The sequence below is a fragment of the Bombina bombina genome, chromosome 2, assembly GCF_027579735.1.
Source record: "Bombina bombina isolate aBomBom1 chromosome 2, aBomBom1.pri, whole genome shotgun sequence".
Taxonomy (NCBI): domain Eukaryota; kingdom Metazoa; phylum Chordata; class Amphibia; order Anura; family Bombinatoridae; genus Bombina; species Bombina bombina.
In genome coordinates, this window is record NC_069500.1 from 1,273,298,232 (window position 1) to 1,273,320,211 (window position 21,980).

Consider the following 21,980-nt stretch of genomic DNA (forward strand, 5'->3'; position numbering starts at 1 on the left):
AATTTACTTCTATTATCAAATTTTCTTTGTTCTTTTTGTATCTTTTGTTTAAAATCAGAGACATAAGCTCAGGAGTAGGCCCATTTCTAGAGCACTAGATGGCAGCACTATTTCCTGCCATGTAGTGCTCCAGATGCCTACCTGATACAGAATATCATGGGAACGAAGCAAATTTGATAATAGAAGTACATTCAAAAAAATTTTTTTAAAATGGCATGTTCTGTCTGAATCACTAAGAAATTGTTTGCGTTTCATATCCCTTTAAATAAATATTACACAAAATGAGTCCAGTAATCGACAGAATCTAGACACCCAGCTTTAACATGTTTATATGATTTAACGTCTTTTTTTTATGTTATCCAAAATGTAGTCCTGAACTTCAAGCCTTACTGATGAATCAGCTAACCGTTAAAGTAAGTAGTTGTGTCCCATTCATACATTTTAAAACAAATATATGTACTATAGAATTTGCATGTATACTTTTTTCCACTAGGGATTGAAGAAACTTGGACAATCCATTGAGTCCTCATACTCCAGTATACAAAAACTTGTCATAAGTCACTTACAAAGGTATGTTTGAATTAACTGGTTATTAGTGTTAATTAAATATGTTCAACCCAGTTGCCCTGGTAAGTGACGTTGTTTTAGTTAAGACTCCTAAATGTTTAAAGTCAATCAAAATTGAATCCAAATGGTTCATGCTAAATAGTATTCTTTTACAAGATATGACGAGTCCACGGATTTCATCCTTATGGGATTACGCCTCCTGGTCAGCAGGAAGTGGCAAAGAGCACCACAGCAGAGCTGTATATATAGCTCCTCCCTTCCCTCCCACTCCAGTCATTCTCTTTGCCTGTGTTAGTAATAGGAAGAGGTAAAGTGAGGTGTTAGTTTATTTTAAAATGGTGCCAGTGAGTACTATTTTTCTCAGGGAGAAATCGTCCGTCAATAACTTCCCAAGAGGAGTGGAGACATCTTATTTTCTTCCCTGATGTTGATGATCTTGGCAAACATTATCTAAGATCCTGCTGGTTCCCACAGAGCAGTTGAAGGTAGTGTAAAGAAACATCTTCAGTGTGGAGAACCGTGTCATGCTACAAGCAGCATTGAGGTATGTTCAGTCATTTGTTTCTGGGGAGACTAGATACATCAGAACAGGCTGACATTATTCCCTAACTGGGGAGGGGTAATCAGTATGCACTATATAAATGGAAATGGTGTACCTGGAATTCCCTTTTCTCTTGATTACTTATCAGTGTGTTTGTGCAGTAACTATTGTGTTTCACTTATGCATATACTGTGTGGGCTGACGCTGGGAGATGCGGCTTGCTTCTTAAGGGCTGTCATTATTATGTCATAACTGGCTTGGGAGAGAGCAATATTCAATAGTGTGTGTAAAAGAGGGGCACATGGTGTTTTTAGTGATTAAGTTGGGAAACCGACATGTTTTCTCTTGTAAAGTGTATCCAGTCCACGGGTTCATCCATTACTTGTGGGATATTCTCCTTCCCAACAGGAAGTTGCAAGAGGACACCCACAACAGAGCTGTCTATATAGCTCCTCCCCTAACTGCCACCCCCAGTCATTCTCTTGCAACTCTCGACAAGAAAAAATTCTGGAACTAAGAGCGATATTCAATGCTCTTCAGGCTTGGCCTCAACTAGCTGCGGCCAAGTTCATCAGATTTCAGTCGGACAATATCACGACTGTAGCATATATCAACCATCAGGGAAGAACAAGGAGTCCCCTGGCCATGATGGAGGTTTCCAAGATAATTCTATGGGCAGAGATTCACTCTTGCCATCTCTCAGCTATCCATATCCCAGGAGTAGAGAACTGGGAGGCGGATTTTCTAAGTCGGCAGACTTTTCATCCGGGGGAGTGGGAGCTCCATCCGGAGGTATTTGCCCAGCTGATTCATCAATGGGGCAAACCAGAACTGGATCTGATGGCGTCTCGTCAGAACGCCAAGCTTCCTCGTTACGGGTCCAGGTCAAGGGATCCCCAGACAACTCTGATAGATGCTCTAGCAGTGCCTTGGTCCTTCAGCCTGGCTTATGTGTTTCCACCATTTCCTCTCCTCCCTCGTCTGATTGCCAAGATCAAGCAGGAGAGAGCTTCAGTGATTTTGATAGCACCTGCGTGGCCATGCAGGACTTGGTATGCAGATCTGGTGGACATGTCATCCTTCCCACCATGGACTCTGCCGCTGAGGCAGGACCTTCTACTCCAAGGTCCATTCAAACATCCAAATCTAGTTTCTCTGTGTCCGACTGCTTGGAGATTGAACGCTTGATTTTATCAAGGCGTGGTTTCTCCGAGTCGGTCACTGATACCTTGGTTCAGGCTCGAAAGCCTGTCACCAGGAAAATCTATCATAAGATATTGTGTAAATATCTTCATTTGTGTGAATCCAAGGGTTACTCGTGGAGTAAAGTCAGGATTCCTAGGATACTATCTTTTCTCCAAGATGGATTGGAAAAGGGATTATCGGCTAGTTCCTTAAAGGGACAGATTTCTGCTCTGTCCTTTTTCACAAGCGCCTGGCTGATGTTCCAGACGTTCAGGCGTTTTGTCAGGCTTTGGTTAGAATCAGGCCTGTGTTTAAACCTATTGCTCCGCCATGGAGTTTAAATTTGGTTCTTAAGGTTCTTCAAGGGGTTCCGTTTGAACCCTTACATTCCATAGATATCAAGCTGTTATCTTGGAAAGTTCTGTTTTTAGTAGCTATCTCTTCGGCTCAAAGAGTTTCAGAGTTATCTGCCTTGCAGTGTGATTCCCCTTATCTGATCTTCCATGCAGATAAGGTAGTTTTACGTACCAAACCTGGGTTTCTTCCTAAGGTAGTATCTAATAGGAATATCAATCAGGAAATTGCTGTTCCTTCACTGTGTCCTAATCCTCCTTCAAAGAAGGAACGTCTATTACACAATCTTGACGTGGTTCGTGCTTTAAAGTTTTATTTACAAGCTACTAACGATTTTTGTTAAAAATCTGCATTGTTTGTCGTCTACTCTGGACAGAGGAGAGGCCAAAAGGCTTCGGCATCTTCTCTTTCTTTTTGGCTGAGAAGCATAATCCGTTTAGCTTATGAGACTGCTGGCCAGCAGCCTCCTGAAAGAATTACAGCTCATTCCACTAGAGCGGTAGCTTCCACATGGGCTTTTAAAAATGAGGCCTCTGTTGAACAGATTTGTAAGGCGGCAACTTGGTCTTCGCTTCATACTTTTTCCAAATTTTCCAAATTTGATACTTTTGATCTCCGGGGGCTATTTTTGGGAGAAAGGTCTTACAGGCAGTGGTGCCTTCTGTTTAAGTACCTGCCTTGTCCCTCCCTTCATCCATGTCCTAAAGCTTTGGTATTGGTATCCCACAAGTAATGGATGAACCCGTGGCCTGGATACACCACAAGAGAGAAATTTATCAGGTAAGCATACATTTTTGTTTTTTTCTTCCCATGCGGGTCTCAGTACGGCTCGAGTTACGTCCACGGTGGGCGGGGCCTAGTTTTGCGCGCTCAGCCGCGCAGTAATCATCCGGATCGGCAGCTAGGTCCTGGGCTCCGGTGGGGCCTAAGTCAGTTTGTACACATAGGGGTACAGAGAGACTTGGGAGCGCTGCTCAAGGAGGATCAGTGTGATCTGGGGGCAGGTAGGCGCCGCAGCAGACATGTGAGGGTGACGGCGTAGCTTCAGGCGGACCTGCCGGGTGAGTGATGCAGACGCCGGTTACAGACTTCCGGTGCTGCAGATAGTTCACGCAAATGGAATCAAAGCACAAAAAAGAGCTGCTGGAGTTCCGGAAAGGTGCAGGCACAAGTAAGGGACCAAGCCGTCCCCTGGATAAACAATGTAAACAAAGAGGCAGCACTCCGTAGTATTGCAGGTAAAAAAGGATGTTTAATCCAAGACAATATTGAAATTACACACAAACACACAGGTAGGAGGTAAGAAGGGGGCGTGTCCTTACGCGTTTCGTGCCTCCAGGCACTTAGTCATAGGATGTTAGCCCGTTGTGCACTGCCTGACTAAATTCCAACCTGAACCAATCACATCTGTGAATCAAGGCTGGAGATAATCAGGTAAGTGCAAACAGGCCAGAACAATTAAAACATTGTATCTAAGGACTAAACAATTCCCTAGTATTCTATCTGCTTAGGAGAAAGAATAGCTGAGAATTTTAACAACAGTTTGAATCTTACAGATCTACTATGTATAATCCTAATGTTGATCATTATTCGATAAGAAAGTTAGAAAAATACAGAGCACTAGATGAAATAAATAAAAACTTTCTAGTTTAGATTGAAATACAAAACACTAGATGAAATGAATGAACTTTTTTAGTTTGGGTTTGAACACAAACACATGATAAAAATAAGTTTGCATATTCATATCTAATCTGTAAATAGACTAATGTCCCATTCCTTATTTAAGCAGGGCTGTGGCGAGGTGCAGGTGCCTGGAGTGTGATAAAAATTTGTATATAGCATAACTGAACAAACGGAGCAGTATTGTTAAGTTAATTTGGGCACATAAGGGCACTTTTTATTGCTGCAAACGTTTGTTTTACTGCTAGCAGAAAAATTGTTGCGCTTTTATTATTTAAAGGCGCAGTACACTTTTTAATTCAAATATTTGACTATATGATTTGACTTCAGAGTTGAATATATCAAGTAAAGAACGACTATTATTGCTATTGCTAGTCTGTTTAACATGTCTGAACTTCAGGAAAGTACTTGTTCTATGTGTTTAGATGCCAATGTGGAACCCTCTCTTACTTTTTGTCCCTCATGTACTGAAAGGGCCTTACAATGTAAAGAACAGATTTTCTTTAATGCAAGTATGTCTAAGGATGCTTCTCAGACTGATGAGAATCAGGGTATGCCGCTACTTTCTCCCCAAGCGTCACAACTTTTAACGCCCACCCATGCGACGTTGTGTTCTTCAACCGCGTCCACTTCATTTACTCTGCAGGATATGGCTGCAGTTATGTCATCTACCCTTACAGAGGTTTTATCTAAGTTGCCAGTGTTGCAGGGCAAATGCAGCAGGACAGAAGCCACTCTGATTCCTGCGACTTCTGATGCTTTGATGGCTGTTTCCGATGTACCCTCACAGGGATCTGAATTGGGGGTCAGGGAACTTCTGTCTGAGGGGGAGCTTTCCGACTTGGGAAGTGTGTTACCTCAGACGGACTCGGACGTCATGTCCTTCAGATTTAAGCTTGAACACCTCCGCCTGTTACTTCGGGAGGTTTTAGCGACCCTGGATGACTGTGACTCTATTGTGGTACCACCAGAGAAATTGTGTAAGATGGACAAGTACTTAGAGTTGCCTGCTTACTCTGATGTTTTTCCGGTTCCTAAGAGAATCTTGGAAATGGTTACGCGGGAATGGGAAAGACCGGGTATCCCGTTCTCACCTTCTCCTAATTTTAAGAAAATGTATCCCATAGCTGACACTGTTCGGGACTCTTGGCAAACGGTCCCTAAGGTGGAGGGAGCTATATCTACCCTGGCTAAGCGTACAACTATTCCTATTGAGGACAGTTGTGCTTTCAAAGATCCTATGGATAAAAAGTTGGAGGGTCTTCTGAAAAAGTTATTTATTAATCAGGGTTTCCTTTAACAACCGACGGCCTGTATTGCACCAGTTACAACTGCGGCAGCCTTCTGGTTTGACGCCTTAGAAGAGTCTCTTAAGACTGAGACTCCTTTAGAGGAAATTTTAGATAGAATTAAGGCTCTTAAGCTGGCTAATTCTTTTATTACGGATGCCGCCTTTCAGATTGCCAAATTGGCGGCTAAGAATGCTGGATTTGCCATTTTAGCTTGTAGAGCGTTATGGTTAAAATCTTGGTCTGCTGATGTGTCAAAGCTTTTGGCTATTCCTTTCAAAGGAAAGACCCTATTCGGGCCTGACTTGAAAGAAATCATTTCTGACATTACGGGAGGTAAGGGTCATCTCCTACCTCAGGATAAAGCAGCTAAACTGAGGGGTAAACAGAATAATTTTCGTTCCTTTCGGAATTTCAAAGGGGTCCCCTCTCCTTCTTCCGCTAAACAGGAAGGGAATTTTGCTCAAGCCAAGTCTGTCTGGAGACCCAACCAGGTCTGGAACAAGGGTAAACAACCCAAGAAGCCTGCTGCTGCTCCCAAGACTGCATGAAGGGGCGGCCCCCGATCCGGGACCAGATCTAGTAGGGGGCAGACTTACTTTCTTTACCCAGGCTTGGATAAGAGACGTTCAGGACCCCTGGACACTGGAGATCGTGTCCCAAGGGTATCAACTGGAATTCAAAAATTCTCTCCCAAGGGGGAGATTTCTTCTTTCACGATTGTAGACCAGATAAAAAGAGAGGCGTTCTTACGTTGTGTAGAAGACCTCTCTACTATGGGAGTAATTCGTCCCGTTCCAATACTGTAACAGGGGCAGGGGTTTTACTCAAATCTTTTTGTGGTCCCCAAAAAAGAGGGCACGTTTCAACCTATTTTAGATCTAAAAAGTCTAAACAAGTTTCTCAGAGTCCCATCCTTCAAGATAAAGACTATTCAAACAATTCTACCATTGATCCAGGAGGGTCAATATATGACTACCGTGGACTTTGAAGGATGCATACCTTCATATTCCTATCCACAAGGATCATCACCAGTTCCTAAGGTTTGCCTTCCTGGACAAACATTTTCAGTTCGTGGCTCTTCCCTTCGGGTTGGCCACAGCACCCAGGATGTTCACGAAGGTTCTAGGGTCTCTTCTGGCGGTTCTCAGGCCACGGGGCATTGCAGTGGCGCCTTATCTGGACGATATTCTGATTCAGGCGTCGTCTTACCATCTGACAAAATCTCATACAGACATGGTTCTGTCCTTTCTAAGTACTCACGGGTGGAAGGTGAATCTAGAAAAGAGTTCACTAATTCCACAGACAAGGGTTCCCTTCTTGGGAACTCTTATAGATTCTATATCCATGAAAATTTTCTTGACAGAGGTCAAAGTTAAAGATCCTGAATACATGCCAAGCCCTTCAGTCCAATCCTCGACCATCAGTGGCTCAGTGCATGGAGGTGATTGGATTGATGGTGGCGGCAATGGACATCATTCCGTTGGCTCGCTTTCATCTCAGACCACTACAACTGTGAATGCTCGGGTAGTGGGATGGAGATTATGCAAATTTGTCTCCTCAGATACATCTGGATCAGGAGACAAGAGACTCTCTTCTTTGGTGGTTGTCGCCGGATCATCTGTCCCAAGGGATGTGCTTCCGCAGACCCTCTTGGGTGATAGTGACAACGGACGCCAGTCTACTAGGCTGGGGTGCGGTCTGGAATTCCCTGAAGGCTCAGGGGGTGTGGACTCGGTCGGAGTCTCTACTTCCAATCAATATTTTGGAATTGAGAGCATTATTCAATGCGCTTCAGGCTTGGCCTCAGTTGGCTTCGGCCAAATTCATCCGATTTCAGTCGGACAACATCACAACTGTGGCTTACATCAATCATCAGGGAGGAAGAGGAGTTCCTTGGCGATGACGGAAGTATCCAAGATAATTCGGTGGGCGGAAGCTCACTCTTGTTATCTGTCAGCAATATATATCCCATGAGTGGACAACTGGGAAGCAGACTTTTTAAGCAGACAGACGTTTCATCCGGGGGAGTGGGAACTCCATCCAGAGGTCTTTGCCACCCTGATTCTCAGATGGGGCAGACCGGAATTGGATCTGATGGCGTCTCATCAGAATGCCAAGCTTCCAAGATACGGATCCAGGTCCAGGGATCCTCAGGCCGAACTGATAGATGCCTTGGTCGTTCAACCTAGCTTATGTGTTTCCACTGTTTGCTCTTCTTCCCCGGGTGATTCCTTCTAAGAAGGAGCGTCTGTTGCATAACTTGGACGTGGTCCGTGCCCTGAAGTTTTACTTGCAGGCGACTAAAGACTTTCGTCAATCATCTTCATTATTTGTTTTTTCTGGATAGCGTAGGGGCCAGAAAGCTACGGCTACCTCTCTTTCGTTTTGGCTGAAGAGTATCATCTGTCTGGCATATGAGACTGCTGGACAGCAGCCTCCTGAAAGAATTACGGCTCATTCCACTAGGGCTGTGGCTTCTTCATGGGCATTTAAAAATGATGCTTCTGTTGAACAAATTTGCAAGGCTGCAACTTGGTCGTCTCTTCACACTTTTTCCAAATTTTACAAATTTTATACTTTTGCTTCATCTGAGGCTGGTTTTGGGAGAAAGGTTCTTCAAGCAGTGGTGCCTTCTGTTTAGGTTCCTGTCTTGTCCCTCCCTTTCATCCGTGTCCTATAGCTTTGGTATTGTATCCCATAAGTAAGGATGAAATCCGTGGACTCGTCATATCTTGTAAAAGAAAAGGAAATTTATGTTTACCTGATTTTATTTTTTTTACGATATGACGAGTCCACGGCCCACCCTGTTATTTCTAAGACAGGTATTTACTTATTTTTGTCAAACTTCAGTCACCTCTGCACCTTTGGCTTTTCCTTTCTCTTCCTAACTTCGGTCGAATGACTGGAGTGGGAGGGAAGGGAGGAGCTATATATACAGCTCTGCTGTGGTGCTCTTTGCCACTTCCTGCTGACCAGGAGGCGTAATCCCATAAGTAAGGATGAAATCCGTGGACTCGTCATATCGTAAAATAAATAAATTTATCAGGTAAACATACATTTCCTTTTTTACATTTGTTCTTTTAGATATCAGTCATATTGTTGGTTTTAGTAAAACACTGATGTATAGAATAAGTAATAAGATTTATTTTTTTTCATTTTTTTTTTTTTTATTATAAATATTTTTAAACAAGAAAACAAAGTTCAATAACATAATGAACCCCACACTATAGGGTATTTGAAGTCTCCATTTGAACCAATGAATAACGCTATTTTTCGGCCTAATTTGTTCATTATTATGGCCCTTACAAAAAAAGGGGGGGGTAGATATCAAGTTCCTATATCATCTTATGCATTTTATTGGTGAAATTTGATGTATGGTCATTTTTCTATTCTTGGATTATATAAAATGTCTATTTTAAGTATAAATAACATTTCTCCTGTTAAGTGTAGTCAGTCCACGGGTCATCCATTACTTATGGGATTATAACTCCTCCCTAACAGGAAGTGCAAGAGGATCACCCAAGCAGAGCTGCTATATAGCTCCTCCCCTCTACGTCATACCCAGTCATTCTCTTGCACCTAACTAATAGATAGGATGTGTGAGAGGACTGTGGTTATTAAACTTAGTTTTTATTTCTTCAATCAAAAGTTTGTTGTTTTAAACGGCACTGGAGTGTGTTGTTTTTTCTCAGGCAGTATTAGAAGAAGAATCTACCTGAGTTTGTGTATGATCTTAGCGGACGTAACTAAGATCCATTTGCTGTTCTCGGCCATTCTGAGGAGCGAGGTAACTTCAGAACAGGGGACAGCGGGCAGGGTTCACCTGCAAAGAGGTATGTTGCAGTATATTATTTTCTAAGGAATGGAATTGACTGAGAAAATACTGCTAATACCGATATAATGTGAGTACAGCCTTAAATGCAGTAGTAGCAACTGGTATCAGGCTGATATGTATGTATGTTGGCACTAAAGTATTTCTGGGGAATGGCACTTCACTAAGAAAATACTGTATACATATAACTTATAGCCTTTCTGCAGTGATAGCGACTAGCAACAGGCTTTTAATATCATTTCATATATTTATATTTAAAACGTTTACTGGCAGGTTAATCGTTTTTCTCTCTGAGGTACTTGGTGAAAAATTTTATGGGCATTATTTTCCACTTGGCTGTCGTTTGTTTTGAATAAAATCAGTTTACTGAGCTTCCCCACTGTTGTATTATGAGTGGGAGGGGCTTATTTTGGCGCTTTTACTACGCATTAGAAATTCAGTCACAAGTCTTCCTTATTCTCCCTGCATGATCCAGGACGTCTCTGCAGAGCTCAGGGGTCTCCAAAACTAGTTTGAGGGAGGTAATCACTCACAGCAGACCTGTGAGACTGTGCTTTGACTGTGATAAAAACGTATATATTTTTATTGTTATCCGTTTTTTTGGTATTAAGGGGTTAATAATCCATTTGCTAATGGGTGCAATCCTTTGCTAAATTAATGCATTTCATGTGAAAAATTGATTGATATAACTTATCCGGTTCATTGTTATCTCAACTGTGACAGTTTTTGTGTGCTTCTTAAAGGCACAGTGACGTTTTTTATATTGCTTGTAAATTCATTTGAAAAGTATTTTCCAAGCTTGCTAGTCTAATTGCTAGTTTGTTTAAACATGTCTGACACAGAGGAATCTCTTTGTGCAATATGTTCAAAGGCCAATGTGGAGCCCAATAGAAATTTATGTACTAATTGCATTGATGCTACTTTAAATAAAAGCCAATCTGTACATGTTAAGAAAAATTCACCAGACAACGAGGGGGAAGTTATGCCGACTAACTTGCCTCACGTGTCAGTACCTGCATCTCCCGCTCAGGAGGTGCGTGATATTGTAACGCCAAGTACATCAGGGCGGCCATTACAAATCACTTTGCAAGACATGGCTAATGTTATGACTGAAGTTTTATCTAAATTGCCAGAACTTAGGGGTAAACGAGACCACTCTAGGGTGAGAACAGAGTGCGCTGATACTAGGGCCATGTCTGATACTGCGTCACAATTTGCAGAACATGAAGACGGAGAGCTTCATTCTGTGGGTGACGGATCTGATCCAAATAAACTGGATTCAGACATATCAAATTTTAAATTTAAGCTTTAGAACCTCCGTGTGTTACTGGGGGAGGTGTTAGCGGCTCTGAATGATTGTAACACGGTTGCAATCCCAGAGAAAATATGTAGGTTGGATAAATATTTTGCGGTACCAACGTGTACTGACGTTTTTCCTATACCTAAAAGACTTACAGAAATTAACAAGGAGTGGGACAGACCCGGTGTGCCTTTCTCACCCCCTCCTATATTTAGAAAAATGTTTCCAATAGACGCCACCACACGGGACTTATGGCAGACGGTCCCTAAGGTGGAGGGAGCAGTTTCTACTTTAGCTAAGCGTACCACTATCCCGGTGGAGGATAGCTGTGCCTTTTCAGATCCAATGGATAAAAAGTTAGAGGGTTACCTTAAGAAAATGTTTGTTCAACAAGGTTTTATATTGCAACCCCTTGCATGCATTGCGCCTGTCACGGCTGCGGCGGCATTCTGGTTTGAGTCTCTGGAAGAGACCATTAGTTCAGCTACGCTGGATGAGATTACTGACAAGCTTAGAGTCCTTAAGCTAGCTAATTCATTTATTTCGGATGCCGTAGTACATTTAACTAAACTTACGGCTAAGAACTCCGGATTCGCCATTCAGGCGCGCAGAGCGCTGTGGCTTAAATCATGGTCAGCTGATGTGACTTCTAAATCTAAATTGCTTAACATACCTTTCAAGGGGCTGACACTATTCGGGCCCGGTTTGAAAGAGATTATCGCTGACATTACTGGAGGTAAGGGCCATGCCCTGCCTCAAGACAGAGCCAAACCAAGGGCTAGACAGTCTAATTTTCGCGCCTTTCGTAACTTCAAGGCAGGAGCAGCATCAACTTCCTCCGCTCCAAAACAGGAAGGAACCGTTGCTCGCTACAGACAGGGCTGGAAGCCTAACCAGACCTGGAACAAGGGCAAGCAGGCCAGAAAACCTGCTGCTGCCCCTAAGACAGCATGAAGTGAGGGCCCCCTATCCGAAAGCGGATCTAGTGGGGGGCAGACTTTCTCTCTTCGCCCAGGCTTGGGCAAGAGATGTCCAGGATCCCTGGGCGTTAGAGATCATATCTCAGGGATATCTTCTGGACTTCAAAGCTTCTCCCCCAAAAGGGAGATTTCATCTTTCAAGGTTGTCAACAAACCAGATAAAGAAAGAGGCGTTTCTACGCTGTGTACAAGATCTTTTACTAATGGGAGTGATCCATCCGGTTCTGCGGTCGGAACACGGACAAGGGTTTTACTCAAATCTGTTCGTGGTTCCCAAGAAAGAGGGAACCTTCAGACCAATCTTGGATTTAAAGATCCTAAACAAATTCCTAAGAGTTCCATCGTTCAAAATGGAAACTATTCGGACAATATTACCCATGATCCAAAAGGGTCAGTACATGACCACAGTGGATTTAAAGGATGCCTACCTTCACATACCAATTCACAAAGATCATTACCGGTATCTAAGGTTTGCCTTCCTGGACAGGCATTACCAGTTTGTAGCTCTTCCCTTCGGGTTAGCTACTGCTCCAAGAATCTTCACAAAGGTTCTGGGTTCTCTTCTGGCGGTACTAAGACCGCGAGGAATATCGGTAGCTCCGTACCTAGACGACATTCTGATACAAGCGTCAAGTTTCCAAACTGCCAAGTCTCATACAGAGTTAGTACTGGCATTTCTAAGGTCACATGGGTGGAAGGTGAACGTAGAAAAGAGTTCTCTTTTGCCACTCACAAGAGTTCCCTTTTTAGGGACTCTTATAGATTCTGTAGAAATGAAGATTTACCTGACAGAGGACAGGTTAACAAAACTCCTAAATGCTTGCCGTGTCCTTCATTCCATTCCACACCCGTCAGTAGCTCAATGCATGGAGGTAATCGGCTTAATGGTAGCGGCAATGGACATAGTACCCTTTGCACGCCTGCATCTCAGACCACTGCAATTGTGCATGCTAGGTCAGTGGAATGGGGATTACTCAGATTTGTCCCCTATGCTGAATCTGGATCAAGAGACCAGAAATTCTCTTCTATGGTGGCTCTCTCTGCCACATCTGTCCAAGGGGATGCCCTTCAGCAGGCCAGATTGGACGATTGTAACAACAGACGCCAGCCTGCTAGGTTGGGGCGCTGTCTGGAATTCCCTGAAGACTCAGGGATCATGGACTCAGGAGGAGAGTCTCCTTCCCATAAACATTCTGGAATTAAGAGCAGTTTTCAATGCCCTTCTAGCTTGGCCTCAGTTAGCAACTCTGAGGTTCATCAGGTTTCAGTCGGACAACATCACGACTGTGGCTTAAATCAACCATCAGGGAGGGACAAGGAGTTCCCTAGCGATGATGGAAGTCTCAAAGATAATTCACTGGGAGGAGTCTCACTCTTGCCACCTATCAGCGATCCACATCCCAGGCGTGGAGAACTGGGAGGCGGATTTTCTAAGTCGCCAGACTTTTCATCCGGGGGAGTGGGAACTTCATCCGGAGGTCTTTGCCCAAATACTTCGGCGTTGGGGCAAACCAGATCTGGATCTCATGGCGTCTCGCCAGAACGCCAAGCTTCCTTGTTACAGGTCCAGGGACCCGGGAGCGGTTCTGATAGATGCTCTGACAGCACCTTGGGCCTTCAACATGGCTTATGTGTTTCCACCCTTCCCGATGCTTCCTCGATTGATTGCCAGGATCAAACAGGAGAGAGCATCGGTGATTCTAATAGCGCCTGCGTGGCCACGCAGGACATGGTATGCAGATCTAGTGGACATGTCATCCTGTCCACCTTGGTCTCTGCCTCTGAGACAGGACCTTCTGATTCAGGGTCCTTTCAAACATCAAAATCTGATTTCTCTGAAGCTGACTGCATGGAGATTGAACGCTTGATTTTATCAAAGCGTGGATTTTCGGAGTCAGTAATTGATACCTTAATACAGGCTAGGAAACCTGTTACCAGAAAGATTTACCATAAAATATGACGTAAATACTTACATTGGTGCGAATCCAAGAGTTACTCATGGAGTAAGGTTCGGATTCCTAGGATATTGTCTTTTCTACAAGAAGGTTTAGAAAAGGGTTTATCTGCTAGTTCTTTAAAGGGACAGATCTCAGCTCTGTCCATCCTTTTACACAAACGTCTGTCAGAAGTTCCAGACGTTCAGGCTTTTTGTCAGGCTTTGGCCAGGATTAAGCCTGTGTTTAAAACTGTTGCTCCGCCATGGAGCTTAAACTTAGTTCTTAACGTCTTACAGGGTGTTCCGTTTGAACCCCTTCATTCCATTGATATCAAGCTGTTATCTTGGAAAGTTCTGTTTTTAATGGCTATTTCCTCGGCTCGAAGAGTCTCTGAGTTATCGGCCTTACATTGTGATTCCCCTTATCTGATTTTCCATTCAGACAAGGTAGTTCTGCGTACTAAACCTGGGTTCTTACCTAAGGTAGTCACTAACAGGAATATCAATCAAGAGATTGTTGTTCCATCATTGTGCCCTAACCCTTCCTCAAAAAAGGAACGACTTCTGCACAATCTGGACGTTGTCCGTGCCCTGAAATTTTATTTGCAGGCAACTAAAGATTTTCGTCAAACTTCTTCCCTGTTTGTCGTGTATTCTGGACAGAGGAGAGGTCAAAAGGCTTCGGCTACCTCTCTCTCCTTCTGGCTTCGTAGCATAATACGTTTAGCCTATGAGACTGCTGGACAGCAGCCTCCTGAAAGAATTACAGCTCTTTCTACCAGAGCTGTGGCTTCCACTTGGGCCTTTAAGAATGAGGCCTCTGTTGAACAGATTTGCAAGGCTGCAACTTGGTCTTCACTTCACACTTTTTCCAAATTTTACAAATTTGACACTTTTGCTTCTTCGGAGGCTGTTTTTGGGAGAAAGGTTCTTCAGGCAGTGGTTCCTTCCGTGTAATGAGCCTGCCTGTCCCTCCCGTCATCCGTGTACTTTTAGCTTTGGTATTGGTATCCCATAAGTAATGGATGACCCGTGGACTGACTACACTACAGGAGAAAGGAATTTATCAGGTAAGCATACATTTTTGTTTTTCTGCTCTTGTTTTCATAGACCCTTATTAAGCGGAGATCATGCAGATCTGATAGATAAAATGACTTGTGTATATTCTTATCATATATTTATTTTGCATCTATCTGTTGTTGCACTTGTAGTGGCTCTGAAGCCTTGTTGTACCATCTGAGTGAATTGAAAGGAATGGCGTTATGGAAACAGAAATATGAGCCTCTTGGACTTAACGCTAAAGCAATTGAAGGTATTTAGAAACTGATCTGAATAGAGAGTCAAGCAAATATATTATATAGTGGGCTGGAGATGTTCTGTATGAGAAATAAATTTGGCTTTTGTCTATTTTTAACGTTGAGTAGACAAGTAACTTTTCTCCCCAGTGTTACTGCCTACTTCTTTTGGCTTTCCACTTGTGTATGTTACTCCAGTGTTACCTACCTCTTGTTCTGAAAAACACCTTACTACTGTCTAGATTCAAATGATTTTCCTACCTGTGCCCATGGCCAAGTGAGTAAGTCACTGCCACTGATCAGTGCAATGTGGGGAATGCTTAAAATCTGAGTTGCTGGGAACTTGACTGATCTAAATTCAATAAGCACTTTTTAATTACTAGGCTACCACAAGTTCTTATTTAACCAATGGCACAGGTGGGCTTAATAAGAGTGGAGCCTGAGAGGATACTACCCAATAGATTAAGTTCATTCTCAGTGGGTCATCTAACCCACTGTCAGTATAATCTGCTTGTCCAAGCTAGCAGCTCACAGATGCAGCTACCTCAGGAATGGGGTCTAACTTTCTCCCTTTTTACATTCCCATTCTCCTGTGAGGTTCTCAAGAGAGCTTCATTATTTTCTACAGGAGGCTCAGCTCTTGCCATAACTTCCAGGACCCCTTTTGTAGAGTCAGTGATGACTTAAATTTATACCAGGTAATTTTAGAGAATTTTAGAGAATCGGGCTCTAAGTCTGAAGTGAATGAAATGTGCATTTCATTGTAAGCTAGTTTTAGGTTCCGTTGTTAAACTAAGAGTGTTCTCTGTTTTTTATTGATAAGGGGAGAGATATAAGAGGCTAACTCTTTTGTCTCTCCCCTTATCAATGAACAATATAGAGAACGCTCTTAGTTTTACTACAGAACCTACAACTTAAATGTCCCCTTTCTTGCATCCTGTAAGTGATCTGTGTTGTACCTCACTGTACTTATTACACCTGGGTCTATTACTCTCTCTGTTTGAGAGGGGAAATACAGCATCTGTACTTGGTTGGCTTTGTAATGTAATATTTGTAAGACATAAAATAAGAAAACAAACCGGCTTAAAGACAAATGTCCTCTCTAGATGTCTTCAGTACTTTTATATTGTTACAAGGTCACATATCAGTAGGCTATGAGATCTATTATATATTTTTTTTTCTTTTTTGCTCATAATGTGATTTAGACTTAAAGGCTTATGAAACCCCAAAAAGTTATTTTGTGATTCAGACAGAGCATACAATTTTTTTTTAAAGTTTCCAATTTACTTCTGTTATCAAATTTGCTTTGTTCTCATGGTATTCTTTATTGAAGAGATACCTAGGTATGTGTTAAGCACTTACATGCCTTCTAGTGTTTTTGCAAGTGGATAACATTTTTTGCAGAACTGCTGCCATATAGTGCTCCATACACGTGCACACGCCTGAGTTTACACCCTGCATTTAAACAAGGGATACAAAGACAATGAGATAAAATTGCATGCTCCATCTGAAACATGTTGGGTTTCATGTTCCTTTATTTTAAGACAAATGTTATCCTCATCATGTGAATGCCCAGTTCTCAAAAACCTGCATTTTTCTCTTTGCCAGATGCTATAACTGCTGTCGGTTCCTTTATCCTGAAAGCTAATGAGCTCCTCCAGTAAGTCTGTGTGCTATTCTCCTCTACCATTAGAGGGCTTTGTATCCTATTGATATGTCAGCAAAATACATTTCCATAAAAGGACATTGCAATCAAAATGAAAGTTTCATGATTCAGATAAGTTGGATTTTTTTTTATAAATGGTACATTTTTTCTATTAGCAAAAGGAGCTAACCAGCTTTAAAAAAGAATATTAAAAGATAATTTGAATAAACCAGTAGATTGCACCAGGGTTAGCTCAACAGTGCTGTGGTTTGTCATTCTGTTTCCAGCTTCAATAGCAATATTTGTTAGATAGAATTTAAAGGGAAGCTTTTTGTTATGACTGTCAACACTTGTCACCGTTGCAAAAGAAACTAGTTCTATAACTTTCAATGAAAAATAGATCTGTGTTTTAAAATGGTACAGTTTATTAAAGTTTTTTTTTTGATTTTCTGAAATGGTAAAAACCTTTTTACACACACACACACACACACACACACACACACACACACACACACACACACACACACACACACACACACACACACATATACATACATATACACATACACACACACACATATATATATATATATATATATATATATATATATATATATATATATATATATATATATAAACACTCTCTGGTCTTTTAGTGAATATTTAATAAATCATGCTTCATTTATTAAATATTCACTAAAAGACCAGAGAGTGCTTTCCTTCATTTATATACATATCTGCTAGCACCCTGGCATTTAAAACTTTGGAAGTGAGAGTGCTCTCTTTGAATCAATATATAAATATATATATATATGTTTAAAATCATATGTTCTGTCTGAATCGTGAGAGTTTCATTTTGACTCCCTTTATTTTTTTTAATGACTGAAAAACAGGCTGATTTGTTATACATAAGGATTTTGTTAGAAGCAAAGTATTAAATATTTTTGCTTGTCCTTTTAGGGTTATAGATAGTAGCATGAAAAACTTCAAGGCATTCTTTCGATGGCTGTATGTTGGTAAGTTTTTCCATTTACTTTTATTAGAATATGTTTAAAAAAAAAAAAAGTGTTTACCAAAAATAAAAAACTTTCGGCCAGATTACGAGTTTTGCGTTAGAGGCTATGCGGTGCTAACAAGCAGTTTTCTCTCACCGCTCACTTACCTACAGCGCTGGTATTACTGGTTTTTACAAACCCGGCGTTAAAAGACAAGAAGTGAGCGTAGAGCAAAATTGTGCTCCTTACCGCACTCCAATACCAGCGTTGCTTAAGTCAGCGGTGAACTGGTCGTACGTGCTTGTGCACAATTTCCCCATAGGAATCAACTGGGAGAGCCGGCTGAGAAAAAGTCTAACGCCTGCAAAAAAGCAGCGTAAAACTCGGTAACGCAGCCCCATTGATTCCTATGGGGAACCACATTTTATGTTTACACCTAACACCCTAACATGAACCCTGAGTTTAAACATCTTACACCTATTAACCCCTAATCTGCCGCCCCCGACATCGCCGACACCTACATTATACTTATTAACCCCTAATCTGCCGCTCCGGACACCGCCGCCACCTACATTATATGTATTAACCCCTAATCTGCTGCCCCCAACATTGCTGACACCTACATTATATTTATTAACCCCTAATCTGCTGCCCCCAACGTCGCCGCAACCTACCCACACTTATTAACCCCTAATCTGCCCCCCCAACGTCGCCGCCACTATAATAAACATTAACCCCTAAACCGCTGCGCTCCCGCCTCGCAAACATTAGTTAAATATTATTAACCCCTAATCTGCCGTCCCTAACATCGCCGCCACCTACCTACATTTATTAACCCCTAATCTGCCACCCCCAACGTCGCAGCCACTATACTAAATGTAATAACCCCTAAACCTAAGTCTAACCCTAACACCCCCTAACTAAAATATAATTAAAATAAATCTAAATAAATATTAATATTAGTACCTAAATAATTCCTATTTAAAACTAAATACTTACCTGTAAAATAAACCCTAAGATAGCTACAATATAACTAATAGTTACAATGTAGGTATCGTAGGGTTTTTTTTTTATTTTACAGGCAAGTTTGTATTTATTTTAACTAGGTAGAATAGTTATAATAACTATTTAATAACTACCTAGCTAAAATAAAATACAAAAGTACCTGTAAAGTAAAACCTAACCTAAGTTACACTAATACCTAACCTAACCCTACAATTAAATAAATTAAATTAAAAACAATTAAATAAATTAAATTGGCTAAAGTACAACCCCCCCCCCACTAAATTACAGAAAATAATAAACAAATTGCAAGATATTTAAACTAATTATACCTAATCTAATAGCCCTATCAAAATAAAAAAAGAACCCCCCAAAATAAAAAAATAAAAACCCTAGCCTAAACTAAACTATCAATAGCCCTTAAAAAGGGCCTTTTGCGGGGCATTGCCCCAAAGTAATCAGCTCTTTTACCTGTAAAAAAAATACAAACAACCCCCCAACAGTAAAACCCACCACCCACACAACCAACCCCCAAAATAAAATACTAACTAAAAAAACCTAAGCTCCCCATTGCCCTGAAAAGGGCATTTGGCTGGGCATTGCCCTTAAAAGGGCAGTTAGCTCTATTGCAGGCCCAAAACCTAACCTAAAAATAAAACCCACCCAATACACCCTTAAAAAAAACCTAACACTAACCCCCTGAAGATCGACTTCAAAAGCCTTCATCCAAGCCGGACCGAAGTCCTCAACGAAGCCGGGAAAAGTCTTTATCCAAGCCGGACGAAGTGGTCCTCCAGACGGGCAGAAATCTTCATCCAGAAGGCATCTTCTATCTTCATCCATCCGACCTTTAAGTGACGTCATCCAAGATGGCGTCCCTTAGATTCCGATTGGCTGATAGAATTCTATCAGCCAATCGGAATTAAGGTAGAAAAAATCCTATTGGCTGATGCAATCAGCCAATAGGATTGAAGTTCAATCCTATTGGCTGATTGGAACAGCCATTAGAATGCGAGCTCAATCGATTTTTTTTTTCTACATTAATTCTATCAGCCAATCGGAATCTAAGGGACGCCATCTTGGATGACGTCACTTAAAGGTACCTTCATTCAGTAAGAAGACTCCAGATGAAGAGGATGCTCCGTGTCGGATGTCTTGAAGATGGAGCCGCGTCGGATGGATGAAGATAGAAGATGCCGTCTGGATGAAGACTTCTGCCTGTTTGGAGGACCACTTCGCCCGGCTTGGATGAAGACTTCTCCCGGCTTCGTTGAGGACTTCGGCCCGACTTGGATGAAGACTTCTGCCGCTTCCTTGAGGATGGATATCAGGTCTTCAGAACTGTAAGTCGATCTTCAGGGGGTTAGTGTTAGTTTTTTTTAAGGGTGTATTGGGTGGGTTTTATTTTTGGGTTAGGGTTTGGGCCTGCAATAGAGGTAACTGCCCTTTTAAAGGCAATGCCCATCCAAATGCCCTTTTCAGGGCAATGGGGAGCTTAGTTTTTTTGAGTTAGTATTTTATTTGGGGGGTTGGTTGTGTGGGTGGTTTTTACAGGTAAAAGAGCTGATTACTTTGGGACATTGTCCCGCAAAAGGCACTTTTTAAGGGCTATTGATAGTTTAGGCTAGGGTTTTTTTATTTGTGGGAGTGGGGGGCTTTTTTTATTTTGATAGGGCTATTAGATTATGTGTAATTAGTTTAAAGATCTGTAATTTTGTTTTTTATTTTCTGTAATTTTTTTTTTTTTTGTGTGTGATTTAGCTAATTTAATTTATTTAATTGTATTTAATTTAGTTAATTTATTTAATTGTAGTGTGGTGTTAGTGTAACTTAGGTTAGGTTTTATTTTCCAGGTCAATTAGTATTTATTTTAGCTAGGTAGTTATTAAATAGTTAATTACTATTTAATAACTATTGTACCTAGTTAAAATAAATACAAACTTGCCTGTAAAATAAAAATAAACCCTAAGCTAGATACAATGTAACTATTAGTTATATTGTAGCTAGTTTAGGGTTTATTTTATTTTTAAGTATTTAGTTTTAAATAGGAATAATTTAGTTAATTATAGTAGGTTTTATTTAGATTTATTTAAATTATATTTAAGTTAGGGGGTGTTAGGGTTAGGGTTAAACTTAGATTTAGGGGTTAATACATTTAATATAGTGGCGGCGATGTTGGGGACGGCAGATTAGGGGTTAATAAATGTAGGTAGGTGGTGGCGATGTTAGGGATAGCAGATTAGGGGTTAATAAATATAATGTAGGTTGCGGCGATGTTAGGGGCGGCAGATTAGGGGTTAATAAGTATAATGTAGGTGGCGGCGATGTTAGGGACGGCAGATTAGAAGTTAATAATATTTAACTAGTGTTTGTGAGGCGGGAGTGCGGCGGTTTAGGGGTTAATATGTTTATTATAGTGGCGGCGATGTCCGGAGCGGCAGATTAGGGGTTAAAAAAAAAAATTGTATTTGCGATGCGGGAGGGCTTTGGTTTAGGGGTTAATAGGTAGTTTATGGGTGTTAGTGTACTTTTTAGCACTTTAGTTATGAGTTTTATGTTACGACGTTGTACCTTAAAACTCTTAACTACTGACTTTAGAATGCGTTAGGGATCTTGGAGGTAGAGGGAGTACCGCTCACTTTTTGGCCTCCCAGGACAGACTCGTAATACCGGTGCTATAGAAGTCCCATAGAAAAAAGACTTTACGAAGTTTACGTAAGTCGTTTTGCGTTAAGGCCAAAGAAGTGTGCGGTGCTCCTAAACCTGCAAGACTCGTAATAGCAGCGGGCGTAAAAAAGCAGCATTTTTTTACCTTAACGCACAACTCGTAATTTAGGCGTTAAATTGTCTTTAAGAAATATGTACTTTTTTTTTTTTTTAAACTAGTTAGAGATAAGAGTTTTGTTCCATTGAAAGTAATCCAAGAATACGGCATACAAGTCACTTTGAGATTACACGTAATCTACCCTCAGCGTGCTTGATTTGTTTTGTGCCACAATATAGCAGGTCCTATTAAATATTTCCACTTTGTATAAGCTTCTGTAAATCTAAATGAGGCCTCATAAAACACAGCAGTATATGTAGCTACTACTTTTACATAATTTTCTTTAAGACACGATGGGTCCATGGATCATCTTAATTACTAATGGGATATTCACCTCCTGGTCAGCGGGAGGCGGCAAAGAGCACCACAGCTAAGCTGTTAAATAGCTCCTCCCTTCCCTCCCCCCCAGTCATTCTCTTTGCCTACGTTAGTGATAGGAAGTGGTAAAGTGAGATATTAGATTCTTTAATCAAGAGTTTATTATTTTTAAAGTAGTGCAAGATTGTGCTGCTTTGTCCTAGGATGTAGCCGTAGGCCATATCAGTCTCTTCA

At 41.4% G+C, this 21,980-nt stretch overlaps 1 protein-coding gene across 3 annotated transcripts in view; it reads left to right on the plus strand.

The window, feature by feature from the left end:
* Positions 1-21,980, plus strand: part of ANAPC4 (anaphase promoting complex subunit 4) — a 209,898-nt gene that overhangs the window by 57,595 nt on the left and 130,323 nt on the right. For all 3 annotated transcript variants that reach the window (XM_053704079.1, XM_053704081.1, XM_053704080.1), the window contains 5 exons: positions 371-413; positions 494-570; positions 14,879-14,979; positions 16,571-16,622; positions 17,568-17,623. In XM_053704079.1, the coding sequence (XP_053560054.1) occupies positions 371-413; positions 494-570; positions 14,879-14,979; positions 16,571-16,622; positions 17,568-17,623 (329 nt within the window). The remainder of the gene's footprint in view (positions 1-370; positions 414-493; positions 571-14,878; positions 14,980-16,570; positions 16,623-17,567; positions 17,624-21,980) is intronic.